The sequence below is a fragment of the Hydractinia symbiolongicarpus genome, chromosome 10, assembly GCF_029227915.1.
Source record: "Hydractinia symbiolongicarpus strain clone_291-10 chromosome 10, HSymV2.1, whole genome shotgun sequence".
NCBI classification, from domain to species: Eukaryota; Metazoa; Cnidaria; class Hydrozoa; order Anthoathecata; family Hydractiniidae; genus Hydractinia; species Hydractinia symbiolongicarpus.
Window position 1 is genome coordinate 16,784,092 of NC_079884.1, and position 21,882 is coordinate 16,805,973.

Here is a 21,882-nt window from a genome sequence, read left to right on the forward strand (position 1 = left end):
CTGTATCTTATTACCTGCTCAATGTTTTTTCCTAATCTCATCTATGTTTGTGAATGAATGAATGAATAAATCAAGAAACAGACATGTTTACTGTCCAGTTTTAAAATGAAAAATGAGTATGTGTATGAAGAAAAGGCAAATACCTCGTGTACATGATCACGCAACATATCTTGGTAGCCAATCTTTAAAGATGAAAGCGTTTCAGATATACCCAAACAATGCTGTTCAACTCTGTCTCTATGTAACACAAGTTCCTCTGGAAAAAATACCAAAACAGATAATAGTAATAAGCTTTCACAGAAGTTCAAAATCACACCTAATATTTTAAACAATCATTGTAATCATGGATTTGAGAATACAATTTACAAAACTAAATATAGTGCGATATAAAAACAACAACTCATAAAAACCAAAAGGAAGCTAAGAAATCAAAAATTAGTTGCAGACTTGAACGAAAACAAAATGATATAGTAGGGACTTTGAAAAATAACTTCTGCTTGCTTTAAAAATATATTTAGGTGGGACGGGAAAGAAATTAAATAAAATTTGAAAAGATGTAGAAAATATTAGCAACCAATAAGAAGGAAATTGTACCAATAAATAGAAAACTAAAATTCGTCAGATATTTGCTACTGCTCTTGGTACTGTTATTGGATGATACATAATTATAATACATTTTAATAACGACGTAGTAAACAACAAAAACTTTTGTTCTGCATGCTGATTCAAAAAATATGAGCATCGATTGTCTGTAAATTTTTTCGGGTTGCAAAAAGAAACATATAAAATTAGTTGCATCGGTATGTATTGTCTCCTTCTGTGTGTAAGAACGTTTATTATTATATCTCAACCCATCAAACCTGTTCGAAATTGTCAAACAAGACATTTTCTTTGTAAAAGACAACACCTATTATATTATCGAGCTAACGATTTGTTTCGAGATCAATTTAGCGAAGTCACATGAATATAAAATCAGAAAGTACGAAAACATACGGAGTACATAATTGATAAGAACTTCGACGTCGTCGAATTTAGTTACGTGGAATTCGTTTCCTCCTGCGATGAAGAAGCTTACTAGCTTGCTGAGGCAATAGAAATGATGTAAATAGAATGATTTTTAAATGCAACAAGGTTGCTTGCAAATGTTCCTGTTATGTAATTAATAGACAAAATAAGAACTGGTGGAAAAGCCTAATAATTAATTTTGTGTAATTATCTTTATCTGCTGTCCTTTTTATAAGTGTACACAGCAGAACTTATATTTCCAGTTGTATCCATGAAAATTAAAAATATAAGTCAAATGTTCAAAAAATTTATTATTATTATTATTATTATTATTATTATTATTATTATTATTATTATTATTATTATTATTATTATTATTATTATTATTATTATTATTATTAACATAAATCCAGATTTCAATAGAATTGTTTTGACTCCCTATAATAAAATTCGTTACATTAAAAGAGGAGAAAATTAAATTGTAGGAAAATTAAACAGCTTGACCCTGGAAACGATCGAAAAAAGATATAGATGTAAAAGAGCCAGTCGAAAATCAAAATTAAGAATGTGTACAAATGGCAGGGGTAACTAATAGGGAAATCAGAGGATATAAAAATTTGTAAAAAATATATGAAAATTTAATTTACTAAGAATAACAATAGATGTAAAATATTATGTGTGAAAATATTACGATGTTAACCCTATTCGGTCCGGGGTTTTTCGAACATACTATGACCGGGGGGGGGGGGGGCGGATTCTGCAGTTTTTACATGGATCGGATAAAAAATTGCCAAAAATTGACCGAAAATCCGTTTTTTTCCGATTTTCGGGTAAAATCCGACAAAATCGGGAAATCGGATTAGTCACGTGTTCAAATTATTCCAAATGATTCTTCTTGATGAAACAAAGTTGTGTTGCAAGTTTCAAGTTCTAAGGATAATCCTAACAGGAGTTATTATATTTTCCCCATTATAAGGATTTCATAGAGATTTTTAGGGGTAGTTTCGAGTAATGGCCAATATCAAAGCCTCTGAAAGGTATGGGACCTAAAAAATTAGCATGCAGGTGTCTAATAGATAAATGTTGAAACTCAGTACGTATCATAACCATATAACAAAGCAATCAGAAGTTATTAAAAAAAAACCGTCAGGGGGGGCGGAATCCGCCCCCCCCCCGGACCGAATAGGGTTAATACCTGGTAAAGAACCTTATCCTTGTAAAATTTTCTTGACGCTTGTTAAATAAACCTTTAGTATCACATGAGCAAATATTTTATGGTAAATTATTAAAATTAGTAGCCTGGTCTTGGAAAGTGTTTTTCTCATAATAGTCAATCTGGAGGTCAGAACTACTTAATCAAAGATTTCTTCGATGTTTTACAGTCTCTATTTAAAGGTAAGCTGGCTATTTTTTATCTACAAACGCTCGAGACACAAGTATATTTTCGGTGTTTTCACAATAGGGAGCCAGCTAAGGTTGGCAATATCCGGCGGTACAATTTTACACTCTTTGTAGTCTGCAGATATTTCGGAATGTAACCGTAACCAACACATTAGTTTAGTCCAGAAAGTATGAGGGACTCTGCCAGACATTTACGAACTTTATTTAACGTCTTGATATTAGCAATACGTTGTAGGTCGACTTTGTGACAGCGTTTAAAATGCTCATTCCATGTTAGGTGCTCCAATATTATACCAAGTAACTTGGTTGACGATTCTTGTTCCATCGATTTTCCTTTTAATCGTAGAAGGTAACTAAAGTCTGTGTTACGTATTCTTGATAAGAAAACAATACTCTTTAGTTTAGCATTATTGAGTACAAGATCGTTACTTCCTGACCATGAACAAAAATGTCAGATATCATTATGCAATGATGGTATTGTAGGCTTAAGCTGGATTTCCAATAGAAAAAATAATACGCATATCGACACGGATCGTATCGATGAGCATGCGCAATGAATATATTTTGGAAAAAATGCGTAAAATCATTTTAACAAAAAAAAATGCGTAAATTCATTTTAACTTTTGACACGTACCAAACAATAAGAAAAATATTTTAAACCAATTAAAACCGTTGAATACTTCTTGCTTGCTCAGCAATTTATGTTTTGGAGATTGTAAACAAAAGGGCGTCGAATCTTCCATAAAACCTTCTCACTTGTGATACAAGTTGTGTTGATAAAAAACACAAGATCAACATCAAAGTCATGAAGATAATTTCCCTGCTGGAAGAGATATTACTGGTGATGTTTCAGAAAAGATTTTAGAAGAGGTCAGGAAATATCCTTGCATTTGGGATGTTTCATCACATTCTCATAAAGACAAATTTAAGAAAATAGAAGCATGGAAAAGAGTTTTTTCTGCTTATTACCAGGAAATAAACATTTTTACATGCATTGTATACTGTAATCAATGTTCTTTTCTGAGCAAAACAAATAATATGAGTCAATGGAATTTTTTGAGATTTGTAAAAGTTGAATGATAAACCTATATTATTATTTACTTAATAAAATGTAATACTGTTTATATATAATGTAAACAAAAATTTTTTTTTTAGAAAGTAAATGCAAGAAAACATTTGAGAAGTTACGTGACAACTATCGTCGATGTTTAAGGAAAAGAGAAAGGGAAACAAGGTCAGGATCCGGAGTGAAAAAACTGCCTGTTTGTGAATATTTCAAGGAGTTGTCATTTTTGCGTGATATTTTAACAACAAAACCGAAAGAGACTAATCTACCAGACGCCAGCTCTGATAATCAGTCGTTAAATGGAGATATTTTATTCAATAACTTTATGACGTACCACCCCCAGCAGATTCACAATCTGTTTCAAACAAACAAGACCAAAGGAAGACAAAAAAGCAGAAGACATCTGATATTGATGAAATTTTGATAAACTCACTTCAGCACGATCAAAAAGAAAACAATGATTCTGATGTACTTTTCTGTAAAAGCTTAATTGGACAAATAAAGTCACTGACTAAGAAACAGAATAAAGAGGCAAGAATTAAAATCACGCGTTCTCCTAGGATACGAGGACGATGATGACTATTTTCAGCTTCCACCATTTTAGGTGTTTTTTGAAAACTTGTTCCTGTAAAATAATATTGTTTTGTTTCATGTTTACAAAGATCATTAACAACATCAAAAAAAAAGATTTTAAAAATTTTAAACGTACATATATATAATAAAATTGTTAAAAAGACAATGTGTGTTTATACAGAAAGGGCTCTGATAAAACGACCATTTTTAAATGGTGTATATATCATTTGATTTAATTTTCTTTGGAAAAACACTTCTCAGTAACATAAATTATAATTGAACACAAGCCTTTTTAGTTTAGTTTTTCGAGGGTCCTTTGCTTTGTGTACACACATTGCCTTTAATCTGTATAATGTTTTTTATGTTCTTGATATCATATCCCATTGCCAATTAACTTGCCCTTCTGGTGAAACAAAATAATCGCGGAACTGTTCACGAACCTTTTTAGCATTCTTTGATGGGCTGCAATGCATCGGTTTGACCAATAGCTTGCCTCCAGTCTCCAGGTCTATTTTGTGTATCAGCATACCCAGGTGGACAGTAATTACTTGACTGGAAGCATCTCTCTGTCATCAAATAATTATGCAAAGCTACTACAACCTTAGTGATATTAACAGCAACGTGAACCCTGGCATTTATAGGGCGTCTGAAAATTCTAAATCTAGAAGCACAAATACCAAAGGTATTTTGCTCGAGATAACCTGTAATTATAAATTCTTTCCTTTTGCCCTAAAAATTCTTTTGGAAATGGCTTCATCAAATTTTCCCTTAAAGGAAATGCTTCATCACCGACCAAAACATAAGGAAGAGAAACATTACTGTTATGCATAATTTCTTGATTTGGTATTCCAAGTTTTTGTTCAGCAAATGCTTCACTGATAGCACTATTTGAAAATACACCACTGTCACTGTTTCTACCAATGTCTCCGATATCTACCAATGTAAATGAATAGTTTGCATCACAAACAGCCATTAAAACTATTATAATTGAAATGCATTGATCCGGTATTAGCTGGTGCCTATATAACAACATGCTTTCCATCTAGGGCTCCTATACAATTGGGAAAGTTCCAGCTTCTTCCAAAATCATATGCAATCCTTTTCCAATCTTCAACTACATAATCCTCAACAAGAGAATTCCAAATCTCAGCATTGGTTTCTTCAATTATTCTGCAAACAGTTGTTGGGCTCATGCGAAAATTAGTTGCGATTGTAGTCTGAGCATCACTAGTTGCTAAGTATCTCAAAGTTACACAAAGTCTTTCACTAGGTCCAATTGGCTCTCTTTTGGAAATTTTAATAATTCGTGGGGCGACTTTTGATAACAAAATTTCATATTGATGGGGAGTCATTCAAAAATATTTAAAAAAATATTCTTGATCGTGTAAGAGCATGTCTTTGACCAAAAGATGGTATTCTTCTTTTTCTTTCCTTTCTAGAAACAGTTTTCTCACCCAAAATTTTCTTCTTTTTCCCGCTAAATTTCGTTCTTTCAAATATAGATAAAGCAAGATAGTTTCTCTGCTTAACATCGCCATGTTTATTTGTTTACTTTTTTTTCGCGCCAAAAATTGCATATTTTGCGCCAAAAAGTGCATATTTTGTTGAAAATTGGACAACGTATAACGGTACGCGTATTTTGGTTCGTTACGATACAGTACGCGTATCGATTTTTTCTATTGGAAATCCAGCTTTAGTATCTGAAATCAGAGTCGATTTATACATGGTTTTATCATCTGCATACTGAATTGAGTTAGCTTAAATACATGACGGTAGATTTAACACATAGACAGGTCCCAGGGTACTTTTTGGGATACTCTAAAGTGCACTGGGATACTGATGATTGCGCATTATCAACTTGTACATACTGTTGGCGATTATTAAGATAAGTTATTAAAATTTTTAAAGAGATGATACTCATGGTCGATTGCATCAAAAGCTTTTGAATAATCGATAAGCATTGTTTTTGTGATCTCATTTCTGTTAAGTGCTTTTTGTATAGCGTCCTTAAAACCTAATAACATGGTTTAGGTTGAATGTTCCTTAAACTATGTTGAGTTGTATATCAGTGAATTCTCAAAATATTTAGAGAGTTGATAGAGCATTACTTTTTCATATTCTTTAGAAAGTACAGGTAAGATTGAATTATGCCTAAAATCTTTCTTATTTTTTATATATACTCTCGCCATCATCAGATCATTAGATTAGTCTAAAAGTACTTCAAAACAAGTTTCAAGCCAATAACGTTATTTATTAACTGATAGCCATTTTAAATCGTTTTTTACAGGAAATCGCGTTCAGTAAAATGAGATTATTAAAGAAAATTGCAAACTATTAAAGTAAAGGAGACAAATAAATGTTAACAAACGGCTTGTCAACCTCGTTCCCAGTTTTTAACTTTTTGACATTGTGAAAGTGTGTACGAGAAAAGGAATATCCCTCAACATAAAAAGTGAAAAAGATCCCTGGGGAAGAAGTCGACAGTTTGTTACTAAAAAATAGCAACATGCATATAAAAAGGCTTATAAGGAAAATATAAAATATTATATAATCAATTTTTAGTGCTATGACTCGTCACAGCAAATTTGGAAATTATTTGGAAGGGTTATCTCGCTAACTTCCCCTTTAACATTATCTACAATAATGAAAAGGTTTTTTTAAGGTGAGAAGTAACCTTTAAGGATACTGTATAATCTTTAGTATGATTGTTATAATTGGGAAATTTTCTAAGAAGTCTTCATTTTCATTATTATTTGAGCAAAGAAAGTTTCAGTGGAAAAAGTACTGGGAACAAGTTATCAAATTTATGTCCTCTCTTTTAGCACACTCTTGCCTAAATTATGTTACAACATTTTTTTTTAAAGAAATGATTGCATTTTTACGTCAAAAAACATTTTTTTTAACCCTATTTGGACTGCCCTACCGCCGATTTTTTTTAATATTTTTTTTTTTGCTACTGCATGGGTTTGATACTTACAAGTTTATATTTATCTATTAGAAATCTTAGATATTGGATATTAACCCTTAAATTTCTATGAAATCCTTATTATCAGCAACACAATAACTTTTATTAGGAAACTTTTATTAGGATTATTCTTAGAACTTGAAACTCACAACAAACCTTTATTTTATCAATCGGATTTTCAGGCAATTTTTGGTTTTTTTTTTCTCATGCGACTGTGGCATTCCTTGTAAAGCTAAAGTAATTAAATTTTAAGCAGATACTGGTATTTTGAAAAAAAATTTTAACTTTTGAAGACTTGCTGACATAAGCAAAAATTTATTGCTGCCATTTTGTTCCTGTTAAAACGTACTATCATAAGTGTACAAAGTTTGATTTAAAGTTTTGTTTAATTAAGTCTAAATAATGAGATCTAAACAGGGTTAATATCCCATTTTGGAGTGCCGGGGCCTATCTACAAAAGTGTGTCCGTCTGTCTATTACAAGCAAAGTGGATGTGTTCATTTTCCTTTGATGAAGCCAAAAAACTAATCTTTCCGACAACACGGCGCGATGTCAATGCATTTTGACTGACTTGACTTACAATGGCTTCCAAAGATGGCAGACGCAAAACCGTTGCTCGTAAAATAACGTTACGCAAATTCTCTTTATTTGATTGCGAATGGAGATTTGAGGAGTAAAAAGTGTCGAATACACTTCTTTAAACAAAAAAAAAATTAATTGATGAAAGAATTAATGCGGAAGCTGTTCTCTGAAAGTTATGTAGAAAAAAGAGAGATCAACGCTAACGCAAAGTTGACGGAGATTGACGAAAACAGACCAGGAAAGGTACCTACGGTACCTTCAACTAAAGCAGATGAAGAACAGAATTTGAAGAGAACTTTATAATGCTTTCGATGCGAAGTATGTGGTCGCTTTTTCCAGAGTAAAGGTGGAAAAACAAACCATCAAAACAAGTGCAAAAAGAAAAAACAAGTCACTTGCACCCTTAAACAACCAACCATTGGACGGATTCAGACTATCCGGGTTTAGGGTTTGCATACTATTTAAGATCTTGAGCAAATTACAGATGCATTGTACGAGGAAATTGTTAAATGGCAAAAAACATCTTTATGATAACTCAGCTGGAACAACAAGTCACAAATTGGTAATACGTCGATGAAACTGTTGTTCGTAATGCCCTCGTTACTACTGCAAAAGCAGAACAAATCATCGAAATCGAAAGAATTAGAATGTCTAAAACGAAGACTTACAAAATAGTTTAGCGTAGATTTCAATGACATTATTCTAGAGTGCGGGGCAATTCAAAATCGCTTTATACGAAGCAAGAAGTTAAAGGAAGAACCAATAGCTAAGCGCTTTAGTAACCTGATGTTTTAGGGTAAAGTGAATTCGGCGCTCAATGTTTTGTCAAATGAAAGCTCTTCGGGTGTTTTGCGAATAAACGATGACGTAATAAAACCTTTATTGAAAAAGCACCCGGATCCAAAACATAACTTGGACAAATTACTGCTGCAAAAGCCTAGGAAATTTATCAACCCAACGACCTATGATGACATTGACAGAGAGAGCATACAAAAGGCTGCAGTCAAAAATAAAGGAGCAGCTGGACGCTGACGCTTGGAGGATGCTTTTGTCTAAATCGTACGGTTCGTACAGTATAGAATTTGCAATTGCTATTGCACTTATGGCCGAAATCATGTGCATAAAATCATGTCATAAAATACAGAAAGGAACATGGACAGTTTTGTAGCATACACCCTTATACCATTAAACGGTGTAAGACCTATAGGCATCGGTGAAGTGCTGAGGAGGATCACTGGAACAACGATCATAAGTCGACTCAAAGACAATGTAACGAATGCGGCTGGTAGTTTTCAGCTCTTAGTTGGACAACAAAGTGGTTGTAAAACAGCTGTGCATGCGATGAGGTAAATATTTGAGGAACAGGAGACTAAGGCAGTTCTACGATGCCTGGAAAGCGTTCAACAGTATGAACCGAAAAATGATGATCCACATAACTTTCATCAATTGTCCCACGATTGCTGTTTTCACGTCAAACTGCTACCAACAAACGATTTGTTTGTTTATCGTAGCACGAGGAGAAATAACATCAAAAGAGGTTACGACACAAGGTGATCCCATAGGAATGGCTGTATATGGAATTAACTTGACACCGCACCGCTGTCTTCTATAAAATCAACACCTGATTCCCGAAATGTACAACATGCACCCTTTGCCGATGATTTAGCAGGAGCTGAAAAAATTCATGACATCAAGAGTTGGTGGGAGAATTTAAATTTTCAGGTCCAGGAATTGGCTATTTTCCTAATGAAACCAAATCGTGGTTAATAGTGAAAGAAAAAAATCTTCAAACGGCCGAAAACGTATTTGAAAGTTTTGAAATAAATATAACGACGGAAGGACAAAAACACCTTGGAACAGCGTCACAAGCGTACAAATAGAGTTACACAGAAAATCTAGTTAGTAAATGGGTTAAGGAATTATTTACTCTAGCTAACATTGCCAAGACTCATTCACAGTCCGCCTACATTGCGTTTACGGCAGGCTATCGACATAAATTCAATTATTACATCAGGAAGTTAAAAGACATCTCGAATCTTCTGCAACCAGTCGAAGATGTTATTAGAAACTTCTTCATACCAGTACTGTACACTGACCGTCAATGTAGCTTGGATAAAAGACGTCTGTTTTCTCTTTCAACCAAATTGGAGGACTAGGAATTATAGACGTTACAGAATTATCAGAGTTGGAGTTTTCAAACTCATCACGGATTTGCGAATTTCAGACGAAACGTGTGAACAACCAGATTGAACATCTGGCAAACAACCCGAAGGCAAAAGAAATATTTAAAAAATTAAAATCCGAAAGATCATCGCACAACGCTAAAAAATTAAACGAACTTCGGGAAAAAATGAATCCGATTGAAACAAAAGCAAATGAAATATCTTGTCTTCCAGATGCTTCAATGTTGTCTTCGACTTTACCCCTTAAAGAAGAAAGATATGCACCAAACAAGCAAGAATTTCTGTATGTGCTCTACTTGCGGTACAACTAGGAACTTTAACATGCTCCTCTGTTTTGTGTATCTAAAGCTAAATTCACGCTACAGCATGCTTTAAATTATCATCTTGGTGGCTATGTTATTGCCCGTCACAATTATTTAAGAGATATCCTTGCCAATCTGCTACACGAATGCTGCAATGACGTACAAACTGAAACTCCACTTCTTTCTGCTGCCCAAGAATCAGTGGATCTTAAGAGAAGTGCAGTGAAATACGAAGAGGCAAGAGCAGACGTTAGCACAATCGGATTCTGGCAAAGGCACAGAAGACCATTTTTTTGACTCAAAGGTTACAAACTTAACAGCTCACACGTATCTAACCAAGTTTGTTTTGTCGACGTTTTCCACACTGGAAAAGGAGAAGAAGAGAAAATACAAAAAAAGAATTCTGATGGTAAATCACGGTACTTTCACACCGTTGATTTTTGGCATTACTGGTGGGATGGCTCAAGAGGCCTCAATGTTCATAAGTAATTTGGCAGAAAAGAACGCCCTAAAAACGAAAACAACAACATTTGAGACAGTATTATGGATTAGGAGAAAAATTCAATTTACACTGATTCATGCTTCAGTGAGTGCACTTAGAGGAGAACGAAAAACGTTGCCACATTTTGAGAAAGTTAACCGGCACAACATTCCTCTGGATACTTTATAAAACGTATAGTTTGATCTTGATTGTGTTTTCTATTTTTATGTCAGCTGTTGCATGTTATTGTATCAGGGTTAAAAACAATAAAATCTTATCATTGATTGAAAAAAAAAAAAATTAGACTGACATTAATGCGTTAAATAAGATTGATAAAGCCATTGCATTGCAGGTATAACTTTGAGGACAAATAACTCGGAAACGAGGGTCTGACGTCAGTCATTTCTAAACCTGTGGGTAACTAGGGACAACCTGGGATCAAATTGGGTAGATTTCCCAAACCTTGGTCCCCGAATCCGATTCGGAAACGGGCTGATGTCCTCATCAAGTTTGTCAAAAGTACATGATCCTATACATTTTCTTGATCAGCATTTCAAGCTCTATACAATGGAGGCAACATGTAAACAAATTTTTAAAAATGAACTTGTGCACATTGATGGGACATTGTTGACGCCAGCAAATGTTTAAACTCTTATATAACCTTGGGCGTTCGTCGAAAACATATAATCCACTACATTTTTTTCTTCGGCGTTAAGATTCACATTAGAGGTAACGGTTAAACAATTTTGAGAAAAAAAATTGTGTATTGACAGGTAATTAAATTCCTTGCCGACCTCTTAGAAATTCAAGTAATGATTCTCTTTTCCATTGCTCTCCTGCGTAAGTGGATTATTCGACAGGCCTTATCAATCTTTTCTTATAATAATATGAAGAGTGTGTCTGTCTGTGACAGGCAAATTAAACGTCACAAAGTCAATAACATTAATTTAACGGTAATAGCTTAATATAAATTAATGAAGCCATTGCAATGCACATATAACTTTCAGACCAAATAACACAGAATCGAGGTGGTGGCGCCATGGTCTTAGAACACCACCAACACGTGTATAAGTTTAAAAAGGCTGCAATACGGTTATTTTCTGCGTAATAAGGCCGCCACAATAAATCACTGGCTTTCATGATCCCAGGCAGATGGTCATAGGTCTAGTCCTTCCAATCTTAATGGACTGTGACGTCCCAAGTCGTTTGTCTTAACTCAAGGTTCTTAAAACACTGACAAGAACATTTACAAGCTTCTAAAGGGTGTAATACGGTCTTTGGCAGCCTTATAAGGGCTCTACACGTAAATCGCATATTTCCACAAGCCCAGGCAGTTGGCCATCGGTCTAGTCCTTTCAGTGTCAATGGACTGCGACGTCCCAAGTCGTGATGGTTCTTTTTTTCCATTGTTCTCCTGCCTAAGTGGATTTTTGCGAAACGAAATTGTGGAGCACGTATGCTACACGAAGTATACCAAGAAAATTATTGAGATTCTCAAAATTTTGATTGAAAAAAAAATCATATAAAATCAGCCTAAAGAAATGGTCCTGTTTATACATCGGCCGAACTTTAACACGCAGAGAGGAATATGCTGTGAACACAAAACGGTAGTCGCCATATTAAACACGTATATTTTACAGACCTGAAATATGCCTTTTCTATGTATTATAGCTTATTATAGTATAAATAGTTGATCAATTATTTTGCAGCTTAGCTTTTATCACTATTTTAATTGTACTTTATTTGAAAATAATAGAATTGAAACTGTTTTCGTCTTATGAAATAATATATTGGTAGTCCTGTTTCTAATCGACTTTACTTGTGTATTTTAAGCTTTTTTGTTGCTTTGCTCTTCCTCCAGATTTGAGCTGAATCAAAAAGTTCCTGTAGCTACCTTTTTCTGAAGAAAGATTAAGGAATTTGTACAATTATGTGTTTTATTTATTGTTTCTAAAAAGATATAAAAATACAAAATTATCAATTGATTTTTAATTGGTTTCATCCAGATCATAGTAAAGCACAAAAGCTGCTAGCTAGCTCTGTTTTATATAAAAGAATTGAAAGTAATTTGTAGAATAAATGTGAAGTAGCTATATTATTACCTGACTGATAGCCAGCTATAGGAAAACCTGTGGCTAGGGCGCAGACAAAACAAATAGCTCTGGGTGTTACAGTCAACCTATCAACTGCTCATCACAATTTTTTATTTAATAAGTCGGTAACCTGTTACAGTAATTAATATCCACTGTTGCTATCAAACCAACAACAATGTATTTGGCAATAAGAATGAGTTGTCCGTAGGCCCTCACAACAAAGTTTAAAACGACATGTGAACCTCAAAGGATGCTTAAGCTGCACACATCCTCTGGAAGGTGTGGCCGTTTTCAAAACTGCTTGTCTCTTTAATAAAAGGCCGTATTCTGTCTGTGTCCGCGAAAGCCGCGTGCCGTAACGGGAACACGAAATTTTTAAAATGCGCACGAATATCAAATGCGATATATTTTTATCCACTTTGTTGCGACGGGTAAATTTAAAGGACGGGCGACCCCGTGGATTTTTTCATGGGTTAACGACTAGTCTCTATAATAATAAAAGGCTTACCGATATTCCTTTGATCTTTCCGCGATTTTTAGAAACCAGGGGGTTGTTTAATCGCAAATCTTATTATCGATTAAAATAAATTCTAAAGATTAATTTATTTTTTTAATTAGTTTAATTACTTTAATTTATTACCATCAGTAGAAAAAATAAATTTAGTGACAAAAATAAATGCATTATTTTGATACGCCATTTTTAATAATAATTACCCCCGTGACATCAATCGCCGTTTTCGCTCAGGAGCTACAGAAAACAAATGGGACAGTTTACTGAAAGTTTTACTGACTTTGTTTTGACCGCTCGCACATAATACACCAATCAAAACGCTTCATTGTTTGAAAAACCAATCCAAGACTTTCGCGGTCTGGGCATGCCAACAAAGAAACATGAGGACCGAAACATGATGGCCATTTTAGTTTTTAAAGTAATGGTGGTCAGTGCTGTTTGTAAGTCTGTTTCACCTTTTTGTCTTCTATAAACTTTTTAATTTCATAATATTGGTTTTTTGTATGTTCTAAAATGTTAAAATAAATATATTGTCACGTTTTTAGTCACGTACAGATCTTAAACTCACCAGTTTTAGGATTTTTGGCTAGGAACGAAGATTTTGGAGGCTAGCTAGCTAGAACCTTACTTACTACTATTCTGTATGGTATAAGAGCTTTTAATCCTACCCACCACTTATTTTTGTGTTGACACTGTAGCCATATAGCTAGCTCCTGTCTTTGGCTAAATATTGAGAGTATAAAAATGCAGTTTGGCTACAACAATATTCTTAAACAATAATTGTCATGCTAAATGCAGTTAGCTAGGTAGCTACAACTTCTATTATTTTTTCCTAAAAACTTTTTGTGCAAATAAAATATCTGACAGATTATTTTAGCTGAACGTAATGACAGGCTGTTTGTTCCCTGTGTTTTCATTAAAACCGAAGTTGCAATGAAGTTTCTTAAAAAGGGGTATTACGCCTATACGCCTGTTCAACTCTGCTTAACTAATTTAATTGGAAAAACTTTCGCGAATGAAAAAATTCAGAAAAATTTCGTGAAGAAACCCGCAAATTTTTGCGAGATAAACTTTCTCGAACAAGAATTTTTCAGTTAAAAAAAAATTTCAAGATTCTTAGCTACTTAAAAATGTTATAAATTTTCTTTCTTTCAATAAGATTTCTAAGTATTGTGGGCGTTTTTGGTGAAAAATGATAAAATAGCTTACTGGATAAACTTTCGCGAATGAAGAAATTCGGAAACTTTCGCAAGATAAAGTTTCGCGAATGAAGAAACTCGCGAAAATGGCGAAAAATCTCGAATTCGCGAAAGTTTCTCTCGCGAAAGTTTCTCCAATTAAAGTATACTAAGCGGCTAGCCCAGTGTTAAAAACAGATTGTTTTTGGCAAAAGGCCGTTATGCCTATGCACATGTGCAACACTGTTTACCTGTACAAGGGATGAGCCCACTGACAATTAATTTTTAAACTTTCTCAGGAATCACACCTGTACAGATGTGCATGGCTGTTTACCTGGACTAACCGCTCTGCGCTGTTTTAGCAATGGACTGTTTCTTGTGATTTTATTTAAGCAGAGTCTGCAAGAAAGTTTTTTTCCAAAGGGTACTATCATCATACGCCTGGGCAACACCGTTTAACTGTATATATATACTAAGTGCTCAGCCCAATGTCATGATTATTTTTTTAACTTTAGCAAAAACTTATTCCGCAAAATAAAATAATATTAACCGATTGTTTTTGCTATATATATAGTGAGTAACAACGGTTTGTAAGCTCTTTTTTATTTTAGCTATCATTGCGGGAAAGTTATTTTTGAAAAATATGTTACAGTTGCAACACTGTAATGGTGTATGCGGTTCACTTGATTTACAACATACTGTATACCTGTACTAAAGCGCTTTACCTGATCGTATGGCACAGCGTACGGCTCTTATTAAGCGCTCCACAGAGTGTTCAACGCCGGGTCACACCTTGACTTGTCCGCATCCTGTTACGGAAATACAAAATGTGACATGTAAAGGAGGGGCGACCGCGTGAATTTTTTCACGGGTTAACGACTAGTAACTTTAGAATATTCTAGGAATATCGGACCATGGGAAATTACAACAAAGTTTCTTTTCAGCAGCCCACACGTGTTTGAGCACCCACATGAAAAAGTTCATTATCTAAAACTTATCTAAAAAATTACCATTTTATTTATAATAAACCATTCGTCAGTCATTTTCTTCATCCCATACAGAATCCTCTTTCTATCCAAGGTGCTATTCTATAGTGATGAATTTACCGTAAATGATCGATTAAGCCTTAAGTCTTTTTACCCTCAGCAGCTTAGGGAATTATTAACAAATACAAATACTGTTCAGGCAAAAAGCTTTTAGGAAAATATAAGTAAGTATAATAGTGGTGTTGCATTGGTTTTTTTTAAAGCAAACCTTCTCCCCCCCACCTGGCCGTGTTCCACCATGCTTTCGTATCTGTGGTCAAATATGGCATCATGTTGGGGACCTATACCCTCCTGAAGGACAAACCCCTGTTTATAACCAACTTTATATTTTTTTATAAGAACACTCAACTTAAAGGGGTTTTATCAACCTTTCAAAATGTTTTTAAATTGATCATAATTTTTCTCTGATTTTGTCAAGTTTAAAGGAGCATTTCAGTACCGTAAATGATCGATGAAGCCTCCGGAGGCTTATTTGTCAAAATAGGTTTTGGGGAGGGGGCTTATTCGGGAAAGGGGGGTTAATAAATGGGAGAGGGGCTTGATGGGAGGAGGGGGGCTTATAAAATTATGCAAAAACCTAGTGTGCTAAAAAATAAAAACAACGATTTTAATAAACACAACATATCTTTCTAAAAGTATAAAAAAACACACTAAAATCGATCTCAATATCACTATCGTCTTCTTCGTCCTCGTCTACGATCGTCTCTAAGGGAGCCGCATCAATCATTTCCTTGGCATCTGGGATAAATGGGTTGTCTTCCTTCTCGTTTACCAGTTGTATTTGTTTATTGAGCATTGCAAGACCAGCCTGACAGGGTTGATGCTCTTTGAAACAATGGATCTGTTTATCCTCGCTCCCAACAGTAACCGATGTTAAGGTACACGCTTTGAATGATTTACGTATTAATTCAGCTGGCAGCTCCTTCCACGAATCAAGAATTCAGATCAAGAATTCAGTTTACAATTGTGCTGCGAGGCGGAGGTTTCAAATTCCCGCCATCGGTTACTTGATGAATTCCGACGGTTTCAAGCCATTCATCGCATTTCTCTGTGCAATATGCTTTAAACGACTTGTTCCAACTAACATCCGGCGCCTGAATATATTTAGTGCAACCTCAAGGGACCAAAACGGTGTCAATCTTTCTAGCTTTAAGAGATGCTCTGAAAACTGGCATTAAATGACACTCATATGTATCCCAAGCTAACAATCTGCGTTTAAAGTTAAACTGTCCGAGAACAGTATTTGTCCAACTAACTGTTAGATCGGTATTCATCCATCCGTTTGTCGATGAAGCTATTATGCACCTATTTCCATACTCTTTCTTCATTTTTTCAACATCACGTTTTCCTCCCTTGAATACAATGAAGGGCTTCAGTTTTGTTCCATCACCTTTCACAGCCAGTCCAATGGTTATACGACATTTTTCGTGTCCGGTTGTCTTCATACTAACAGTTTTTTTCCCAACAACATCTACTGTTGTGTTTGACACCATAGCCTCCCAAATAGGTGTCTCATCAAATGCTATATTATCGGCTGGTTGGTATGAAAATTTCAATTGTAATCTTCTAACACGTAATATGTACGAGACGATTTTAGCTACTAAAAGATCGGGATCTTTTTGTGCTATAGAGGTTTTTCTTTTTAACAATAAGTTATTTCGTTTCATAAATTTAAAAAGCCAACCATTCGTTGCTTCAAATTTTTCGTCATACCTATCTGTATCTGTACGTTTTAAATCTCCATAGACAATAATTGCTTTCTTCCTGATAAGATACCTTGACACACGAAGCATCTTCGTACGACGTTCAACAATCCATTCTAGTACTTTTTTCACCATTTCATCACTCAACGGTTTTCTGCCAGCCCCTTGTAAACGTTTTCTTTTCTTGTTACTAACTGACTTTGAAAGTTCTTGAAAGTCATCCTTTTTTTTCTTCCAATCACGAATACAATGGCGGTCAACTTTATATTTCACCGCAGCAGCCCCAATTGATTTGTTTTCCGCAAATTCAACAACTTCAAGTTTAAACTTAATCGTATAAGAACTTATTTTCTCTCCTTTGTGAGAAGTTATTGTTGGTTCTTCCAGTTTCATTTTCGCAATGAAAATAAAAAAATTGAAACAAAATTCTATTCAAAAACAAAACATTCGAATTACCTAAACATTTGAATTCGAATTCTCAGAGCGAGAACGATACGATTATAACGTTGGTTTTATTTGTCACAGCGAATAAAACTTTTAACTAGAGCATTGTCAGTATCGTATAAAATGAATTTTAAAATTAAGTTCCAGACAACTATTCACCCTTGGGCACGACATATTGGACAAAAATTAATATGCAAAACAGACACCTGGGAAGAAGACATCGAATATGATAAAAATGCTATTGGCGTTTTTAAATCAACCGACAAAGTACCACTACTGGTCGGACATCTACCAATAGAAATTTCTTGTTTACTTACAAACTTTCTAAACGCAGCGCCTGAAAACAAACTTGAAGCATTTGTGGTTGGAAAGAGAAAAAGGGGAGGTCGGACTTGTTATGTTGCTTTAACAGGGAGCAAGATTTTCGGAAATATATGGTTCAAGAAGTTGAAAAAAAAAGAAAGAAAAACACCCTAACTTTGAATTGGATATTATAACCACGAGTGTTATTACTACCTCAACCTGCGAAATAAATACCATTTAATCAATTGTTTATAATAGTATTTTCTCAGTCCCTATCAACTATACTGAAATTACTGTGAATTCGAATAAGCCTCCTTGGGGGCTTATTTGTCAAAATGGGTTTTAGGGGGATGGGGGGGGGCTTATTCGGGAGTGGGGGTTATTCGGGAGTGGGGGCTTACTTGATCATTAACGGTAATAAAAAACATGATTCAGCATAGTTTTCAAAATGGTCTGATTTCCAAATATGCTTGACCTGAACTAAGCAAAGAAGTGAATTAAGCCCCGCGATAAAGTTCAGCACTTTTAATATTTTTGTAAACTTTTTGTTGCGCATTGATTAAACCTAATTGGATGATGCACAGACAATATACATGTATAATTTCCCCTGGCTGATTGCATTTTGTTGGTTGGCATGTGTTTTTGAATGTGTCTAGGACAATAAATTGTGGTTTAATTTCCCTTGGCTTTGACCTCGCATTAATCAAATCCTAAAAAAAAAAAAAAAAATTTAGAATGACTTTGCCAGATTTGGAAACTGTCGATACCCTGGTTGGTATGGTTGGAACTCTGCATCTAAAAATTTATAAAGGTGCCAACAAATCACCGGATATTTGTGATGTCCGTCTACCAAATAAGTAAAAAATATGATTTGATTGTTATGTCTTTGTTAACTTGCTCAAAATGCCATAGGGCAAGCTCTGGTAAATTTTTGAATAAAATTTGGACTTCTCTTCTGATAACTAATATACTTTTCCCAACTTACCTTAATTATTCCTGAAATAAAAAGCAGCGCTTTCTATTTCATTCACTTGGCCACAAAAAGATGTGATTTATATTTCATTTGGTTAGCCTTATTAATCTTGATGGATATACCCTGTCAATTTTTTCCTGGAGAGGACAACAAAGTTCTTGAGTGTTATGAGCTATCGAAACCTTTTAAATTTCTGTTCAATAAGTTCAAAATTGTATGCATTAATTAGGTGATATTACTTCGTACACGTGTAACAATATGTATGACAACATGACTGTATACTTGTCTATGTTGGCATACACCATGTATGTCAACATAGACAAGTATCAGCTATGTTTATGTTACAGACAAAATTATATATATATTTATAGTTCGGAAAGTTAGCTTTAAATTATCATACCTCAAAAGCAAACTTCACCATATGAAATGTTTTCTTGTTTTTAGATTACGTACAATGGGAGTGAGTTGTGTAATCTTTCAAAGCGTGTGATAAAAAGAAGAAAGCGAAACCGTTGTTGTTTTTTTTGTCAAAAATTTAAAGCTATTTTAAAAATCCTGATAAGGTTCACAAATGGGTTTGGTTTGAAAAACATTCAACTCTGTAGATTGGTTATTTTGTTTTTATTGTTTCCCGTGAGTTTTCGAAATTCATTGCAGCAGAACTTGTGGCTTCTAGTACCCGTATTTTTATGTTTAAAAAATACTGCTTTGTTTGTCTTTTGTTTCGTAGAACGTAATTGAATCGCTCATAGCGGGTTTGTTTAGAGAAAAATATTTTTCACAATTTTAACATATTTTGTATAAGAATTTCAAAGATTTTATTATATCCTTAGAAAGTGTTTTGAATTTTCGCCAAAAAAGACCTTACAGCATCATTAATTCAGAAAAACAATGGTTCCATAATTTAAATTTTGAGGGCATCAGCAGTAATCACATTCCTATTGAAAGAATATTTTTGGAATTAATTGTAAGCCCGCTATCATTATTGTGTACAGCCTAAAACCCTGATCAAAACATTGTATGTAGTTTTGATAACCGGTTATGGAAAAACAATGCCTTAAATATGTTTGATCAAGTGTTTTTGATGAAAGATTAAGACAATAATGGCACGTCATCAACCCGTCCATTTCGGTTTAAGTGACCCAGGTTTGAGAAATTCACAAATTTTGTCCTAAACAGTAAAAAATAAATGGCGTCACCACCCCATTTCTAAGTTATTTAAATCATAATAGCTTTAACAATTTAAAATAAACTATTGATTTTAAATTAATGCTATTGACGTTGTGAGGTTTGTTTGTTGATTGACATTTTAAGACATGCAATTTCAGCAACTTCATACAAAAATGAACATATTATCTTTTCCTATTACAAACAAACACAGATAGAGTATTAGTATATTAGACTAGTTGTTAAGACCTGTAAACAATGGAAAAGATATAAGATTTGAGGAATTTTGCTGACTTCAGCATTGCATAAACAAAAAAATTGTTTTTAGAAATGTGTCAACCAGTTGCTTCTGTTGTGAAGATCCTAAAACTCCGATCAAAATAATGTATAGGGGCATGTGTTTTGCTGAACATTAAGATTAATAGATTAACATAAAGTCACCAAGTATAAATTGGGTTAAAACAAAATTTTACCAGCTCTGACGTCATGTACATCATTTTCAGCTCTCTTTGAGCGCGGCTCATGCAGATAGAGTCTAAGATCCAATTCATTGTCTATTTCTTCCATCTGTAAACATAATAAAAAATTCAAATAAAATATAAACTTTTTACAACAAATATAGCCTGAAAAGAATTCAATAAACAGCTACAATAAAAAAAAGTCAATTATCCTAAAACAGTCTAAATCAAAAATTGTGGTCAAATTGAAGCTGTTGTTATGTTCTCAAATTTAAAAAATCATTGAATGCTCAAAGACCAATCACCAATGGTTTTCCAACACCTTACAGAACGAAATGGTCCTGAATATCTTGGAAAACAGACCACAAGTTTAATTTTTGACCCATTAGAAGAATATTTTGTTTCATTTTAATTTTTTTTTTTTTTAATTATTTTTTAAAAAAATCATTAACTTAGTTGTATTGCATTTATTACACCCAGAAAGTACTGAAAAGTAAGTAATCAATTATAAGTTACTTTGAAAAATAAATTTTGGAACAATCAGGTACAAGAATTTCTAATGCTTTGTTATAGGGGAAGGTAACCAAAAAATTATTCTTTCATATTTCATAGAACAAAAATCAAAACTTCAAAATTGTTAGTTTCGTTTCATATTTCTAATAGAAAAAATTTAAACTCACACTTTTTAAAATATTTTATCAAGATCTGGACCACTTTGAAAATAAGAAAAAGTTGTATCGAGCGTAGTTTACGACATAAGTGTGTTCACACAGTTGTTCCCATAAAGAGAAAACTGCTATGTTCAGTCTGAATAAACAAAAATTAAAGACTTTCTCCCCAATCTACCTTAAGTGGATAAACCTTGGCGAGTATTTAATTTGGCGAATGACCAAAATGGAATATTTGGCGGGATTTAATTTGGCGAAAACAAAAAATGTTTATTTTGACGGGGATTTATTTTGGCGAATGACACAAAGAAATGAACTTTTATGTCTTATGTTTTAAAAAATAAGAACAAATGTTTATATAAACATATATAAACAACCCTCTTTATACATATTAAAACTTGTGAATATAAAAAAAAATTCATTTTTTGGGAAAAAAACATTTTTTTTAATTAAAAAAAAAACGTATTTTTTTTTTAAATTTGGCGGAGATTTAATTTGGCGAACAGTAAATTATGTTATTTTTAGAGTCAGTTATCAAAATTTTGGCGGGTATTTAATTTGCCGAATTTTGCCGAAATTTGCCAAATTCGCCAAATTTTATCCTGGCCAAAATTTATCCACTTAAGGTATCTTCGATGATTGTTCTGGGTGCTTATTTTAACTTTTCTTTAACTTTTTATTGTATAAAGTTGGTTGTCAATTTTTTGTTGTGATGTGTATACAGATTTTTCCTCTCCTCTACAATGTTTTCTTTTTGCGTCTGATTTACATTTTTTATTT

General features: G+C 33.7%; 1 protein-coding gene across 7 annotated transcripts in view; it reads right to left on the bottom strand.

The window, feature by feature from the left end:
* The window catches only part of LOC130662341 (coiled-coil domain-containing protein 180-like), a 110,533-nt gene that overhangs the window by 41,200 nt on the left and 47,451 nt on the right, over window positions 1-21,882 (bottom strand). For all 7 annotated transcript variants that reach the window (XR_008988987.1, XR_008988988.1, XM_057461183.1 and 4 more), the window contains 2 exons: window positions 20,450-20,543; window positions 144-256 (listed from right to left, as the gene is read on the bottom strand). Coding sequence is in view for 5 of the 7 variants with exons in the window: in XM_057461183.1 (XP_057317166.1) it covers window positions 144-256; window positions 20,450-20,543 (207 nt within the window). In the remaining 2 variants the exon portion in view is untranslated. The remainder of the gene's footprint in view (window positions 1-143; window positions 257-20,449; window positions 20,544-21,882) is intronic.